This window comes from Pagrus pagrus, assembly GCF_965226575.1.
Source record: "Pagrus pagrus genome assembly, chromosome: 17".
In the NCBI taxonomy this organism is placed as follows: domain Eukaryota; kingdom Metazoa; phylum Chordata; class Actinopteri; order Spariformes; family Sparidae; genus Pagrus; species Pagrus pagrus.
In genome coordinates, this window is record NC_140201.1 from 20594873 (window position 1) to 20600872 (window position 6000).

Sequence of the window (6000 nt, forward strand, 5' to 3'; positions counted from 1 at the left end):
TACTGAATGCATTTCTGATGTGCCTGGTAGCTTCACATTGTTTGGAGAGCAAAGACGATGCATATGACTTACATTTTACAACCAAAATCTCATGTTTACAGTAAATATCTGTCCATAGTTATTATCTCATACAGTAGGTGGTTTTGTCGATCACTGTCCCGTTGTGCTCAGAGAAATCAGCACATTGACTGAAGGTGTCAGGCACTCTCAAGGGGGTACAACAACACTGAAGCAGCATCAACAACAAGCACAACTGAAGAGTACCACCTGAGAAAAAACTGGGTCATATTTAACCTAAAGACCAGCTGTTTGTGACTGCTGCACAATCAGTCACATACACCTCACAATCAGTGTTAAGTATACCTTTAGAGGTGTGTTCAATGAGGTGTGTGACAAAAACAAAAACACACGCTCCTTAGGGATCTTCATACAACATGGTAGTTAGACTGAGGAAGCAACTAATGGTAGCAGTTTGTTAATAAAACGACAATAATTGTACTCAAGTGCCAGAAAATTGTAGATGCCAGTAAGATAAACTGGGTTAGGAAACCATCACGTTTAAGTTTAGATCTTGGTTCACACAAAGGTTTGTTGTGGTTAAAATTGGTGCTTGAATGTATGCAAGACTTTATTCTCTGTCTATGTGCTGATTAAGGGTTAAAATATTCTTAGCATTTGTATGCCAGTGGCAGGCAGCGGCATGAAATGTGTTTTTGTCAAAAACAAACAAAGGTTTGTTTTTAGTCTATCCACAGTTTCTCTTTTATTAATTCAGCAGTAGCAGCCCCACAGCTGATAGAATGGCGTAAGTGCAACGAAAACTAATTACATGTGTCACTGCTTCTCTCAAACAAAGTGAATATAGGATTTAAGTGGAGTATTGGTAAATAAAGAGCAATTACTAAATTACAAACTAAAGCTGCAGCAGATGGACTTGCGGCAATATGAAAAGGAGGCATATCTAAACATTTTTAATTATACAGCAAATTAGCAACAGATCTGATTAACGATGAAGCAGAATGGCGGCAGCTGTTCACCATCAACAAAACATACAAAAGTGTGGCTGCAAGTGAGTTAAAGGATGCCTCTCTCTCCATAAGAGGAAGCCATCAGATGAGCTCAATCCAGATACTGAACTTCCCTCTGTGCTTATTATCTCGCTAGACACAAAACCACAGGAGCCAGAGGCTGGCTGTCAATATGCTGCATTTTCATTGTTTACACCCCTTCTAACGGTACTTCGAGTCTCAGTTCTGCCACAAAGGTCCAACACATGACAGTGCACTAGAACAGCCAGTGATTTGGGCTTTTGAACAGCACACACAGTGCATTACTATTCCTGAATGCCACCGTTTAATATTTGAGTGTCACACACTTATGCACAGATCACCAGGAAAAAATAACTTGCAACTACAACTACACTACAAAGGCAGGTATTGGTTCATGGAGAAACTACATAGAAAGCTAGTGGAGTCAGTGGCTGACATGACACCAGGCACTGGATCTAATTTACTGCTTGCAATCAGAGAACTAGAGGATTAATCTGGCATAGGCAAGTGCAGCCTATACCTAACCTATACCTATACTAAACCTATTTGCTCATGCATAACCATTTCATTCAACTGTATAAAATTTACCATGACCATATATTTCTCTGGCCCCCTAAATCGCTGCTAGGACCACTAAAACTCAGTTTATGAGCCATTGTTGCAGCCCATGGATTCACTGTAGGCCCGTGTTAGTACTTCAAGTCTCAGTCCTTTCTGGATAATTAGCCTATTTAGCTAATGTTAACAATCTGTACATGCTAGCTGGCAACATGTCTAATGAAATAATCTGGTTGTGTATGAATAAATCGGTGTCACTGACATTCCGTGGTTTTTAATCACAACCAGCAGACCGTGATATTGATAACAGGCAGCCTCTTGGCCTTGATAGCTATGTTCCACAGCTAGCCTCCCCAGTACAGTGCACACCCAGGCTGTCTGTGCCACGCCATGTATTGTTTACATAGCTTGAACGGTTGTGCTATTTTTTGACAGCACAAAAAACCGCAAACAACGAGCTTACGGAATAGTGAATTTAACACAGCCACACGTTGTATATGTGTGCGCTTACCACCTCAATAAGCTGCTTAGAAACACACCAGCTCTGTCAACTCACAGGCAAGCTAGCGAGGCTACACTAGCTAGCATTTGTTAGCTTACCAAGCAGACAGGATTCACCGAATCTGATACAGGATTCACTAGCTTACAGGCTAACACTGGAAGCTAATAAGGAAAGCAGTTGGTTGAAACGCCGGTCCATTATCGGACATCCGTGACCTGCTTCTTTCTGGCTTCAGAAACATGTACAGTCCCTCCACTGGATTGAAGAAAAAAATATTTTTTCATATCCCATTTTAATTATGTATTTATCTTTAAAACAGAAAGTCGCTCTGATCCAATTGTGTCGGGCTTGCTAGAAGGGGAACATACATCTGCGGTCTCTGTGTTTTCCTTTCTCCTGACGCTTACTGGGTCAAACTTAGCTACATTCCACATCCTCATTTTGACAGCAGTCTGAAGTGTAACTTCAGCGGGTTTAATTAATGTCATGGAAAGGGTAAAACCTAGAATTACGCGTCTTTAACAAAAGTACACGCAGAGCTAACTAGCCAAGCTCTCCTAAATCTGGAAGAGTTGTCCGAAGATGGAACCCTGACGGTTAGCGCTCTAGCTAACGTTGCCTGGCTACACAGTCCGGATGGGCTATCTGATGTAGTTGGAAAAATGCATTTAAGAAACACATTTTCAGATACTTCCACAATTGTGTTGTTCCTCGCTATTTGTTGTACACTCAGTTTATAACAACTGTGATGAAATTCATCGGATAAAGCCTTCCCTATCCTTCACTGTCTGAGCCCCACAACAGTCAACACGGACGGGAACAATGTCCCTCACATAGCTGGAGCAAAGGGAGCAGCTCTCGGTGGAGCTCAGTCCGACCTCTTCCACTCATTTTTGGGCTTACCGGTCTTGAAGAACGCCGCTATGTCGCTAGCGTCCTTCGCCGTCTCCTCCGCTCCTTCCCCGGAGCTCATGGCTGCCACAACCCGGAGCTCAGTATCTCCCAAGTAGATCCCCCAAAAAATCGACAAAAAGGTGGCACAAAAATCACTTCTGTCCCGGCAAAAGCGTCATTAAAGACACACGGGCGGTTACGGTGACTCGTAGACGCTAGCAGTGCCATCTGCAGACCTCCATCTTGGGGTAACGTAATTGGAAACGATCAGCCGGGGGCACCGGGTTCCTCCTCGGAGTGAAGCCGAGGGGAGAGTAGCTGAAGCGCGGAGGAGGGGGGCGGGAGGGGCCGGGTCGCTGCTCGGTGAATCTCCGTGAGCTTTCGGAAATGAGCAGACGGTGGGTCATCAAGGAACGACGTCGGTCACCGTGTGCGCGTGTGCGTGCGCGTGTTTGTCCAACATACAGTGAAATGCAGGACATTTCAGACCGACGAGGACTGAAAACTACCACTAAACAGTCACACACACATGCAGGCGGTGGTGATACTGATGGGAATGACAAGCATATAGGCTGTGTGTGACCTGAGCTGTCTGATTATGCGACTCTCTGTTGGGAAATGACCGAGTTTTGGAGAGTTTAATAGACTGTGAGTCATTGGAGCCTACTGCTGATTCTTTCTGTGATGTTTCCGTAAAAAGTGGGTGAATGTTTAGTTACTCATACTTAAAGGGAGGAGTAGAGTTATTGTTAAAGTCTCCCGGATACAAACAGTAAAAGGTCCGCTGTTGTGATTGTGTATCTATCCTGGTTTTCTCTGTGAGCTGTGTCACTGGCGCCATCTGCTGGCTGAGGCATGAACTGATGCTCCTGCTCAAAGGCTTTCTCCAGTGGGAATATAAGGAACTTGTGTTGATCATATTAATGCTTATTGAGAATGATTTAACTCCACAATTTCTCCATCACTGAATGACAGACAGCTTCTAGGAAAATCATCCTACACCCTCTATTAGAAACAATTCAGTCTTCTGGAGAGAGACACAGTCACTGAAACCCTATGGAGACACAAACAAGCAGCATGAAATCAATATTTGAAAATTAAATGCAAATATATTACACAATATAGCCCAACAATGAAACTGTGAAATAATCCAATCAATGTTAAAATGTCACCTTAAATAAAGCCTGGGCAATATGGCCTGAAATATAAGATAAGGATAAGTTCACCCAAAAATTAAATTTGAGTCTACTCACCCTCATGCCGATGGAAAGTTTCATAGTTAACAAAACATTTCTGGAGCTTCACAACAAAACAGTGTTGCAGCATTGTCCTAAACAGCTGAAGGAGATGGGGAACTTGTTTTAAAACTAAAAAAAACAACAACAAAAAGATGCGTAAAAGTGAGGTTTTTTTTTTATTGAGACTGTGTTTTCAATTTATCCTTTAAACCAATACTACATTATTTCATAGGCTATATCATGATGTTTTGAAATCTCCTCAAGAGCACTTAAGAAATGCTAGGACTGAATGACATATTCAAATAGACTATTTATTTTAATGAGGGTAGACTAAATAATAGATTAACCTCTCAGTATAACACAAAATAATTGAAAGAAAATTGGCCTAAAGCTGAGTCAACATCATAATAATTAACTGTGCTGAAAACTATACATTACCCAATTAAACTAGCAACTGAGTGTACTTTTTTTATAAAGTAGAAATAGAAACAGACTATGGCAAAATGACACTGAGTAAGGTAGGTTAGGTAAGGTATTTTATTATAAAAAGAAGACGGGTGAAATAACATTTCATAATGCTGTGCTGTGGTTTAAACATTTATTGGATTATTTCACAAAATGTTTCCATCCCCCTGTTGGACACCCAGGCTCAAGATTATCAGAATAATTCTGTCGCTTGCTTTTGAATTATTACATTCTGATATTGCACCACCAGCGGGTTGAATATGACTAAGTGACATTCAGGGCCTTCCGCAATTAATTTGAAATAAATATTTTTGGGGACGGAACAGAAGGTCGTTCAAGAAATGAGAGCATCACAGCACGACTGCCTGCTTCTAGGGCTTCGACACACAACACACACACACACACACACACACACACACACACACACACACACACTGCACAAAATGCTCCAAATGATTTCCTGTGAGTGAAAATGTTGATATTGATGAACTGTTGTGGAAATGCAGCAGCAGATAGTGGAGTGACTTATTGATGAGATGACATTATATTGTCCTTTTATAAGTGGGGCTCAACATGGAAAATGACCTTTAGCTGTAATGCATTCATTACAGTCAGTGGAGGACTGCAGATCAGCCTTATTTCTGTTATCTTTCCTACGAAGCAGCTGTTTAACTGTTTATGTTCAGCAGAGAGGTTTTTTGACTGCTGATCTAGTTTTTTTCTCTGGAAAATGAGAAAAAAACTTGTATTTTAACCATATTAATACTGATGCTGAATAATACAGATCTATCTATTGATCTATAGAGAATGCTGAGTTAAACTGATTTGTAAGTATACATGTACACTAAGAAATAATTGCTTTTTTAAAAGTGCAATTAATTCTTGCTGTTTTATACTGGTCCTCATTTGCCTTCTGTTGATCACCTACAATGTGCTTAGATGTGCAGAGAAGTAGCATATTTCAGTAGCCTATATCTGGACGTCCTCAACAGACAGATGAAGACACTTCAAAGTGACTCATAGTCAAAAGAAGATCAAACTTTAAAGTGACACTATTTAACTTTTCAACAACGGTCACTATGGACACAAGTGTCAATAATAGAATAAAAACTAGGAGAGTTTAACAGTAGCACAACTAGAGAAGAGTCACTGAGTTAGAAAAGTCACTCTAATGTCAGTTCAGTGATCACTCTGAAGAACTACAGCGGTTCGGACCAATCAGATTGCTCTGAGGAACTACTGGTGTGGTTAAAACTGTTTTGTTTTAAAGGGGCAATATGTAAGAATTGGCCAC

General features: G+C 41.0%; 1 protein-coding gene across 6 annotated transcripts in view; it reads right to left on the reverse strand.

Annotated features, from left to right (window-relative positions):
• The window catches only part of LOC311272255 (triple functional domain protein), a gene marked incomplete at its 3' end in the record, with an annotated part of 79745 nt that extends 76380 nt beyond the window's left edge, over positions 1-3365 (reverse strand). For 2 of the 6 annotated variants that reach the window (XM_084378553.1, XM_084378551.1), the window contains exon 1: positions 3013-3363. In XM_084378553.1, the coding sequence (XP_084234679.1) occupies positions 3013-3082 (70 nt within the window). In that variant the 5' untranslated portion in view covers positions 3083-3363. Of the gene's footprint in view, positions 1-3012 lie in introns of all 6 variants that reach the window. The other 4 variants (XM_084378552.1, XM_084378550.1, XM_084378555.1 and 1 more) reach the window with 3 other exon arrangements.
• Positions 3366-6000: the final 2635 nt, after the last annotated feature.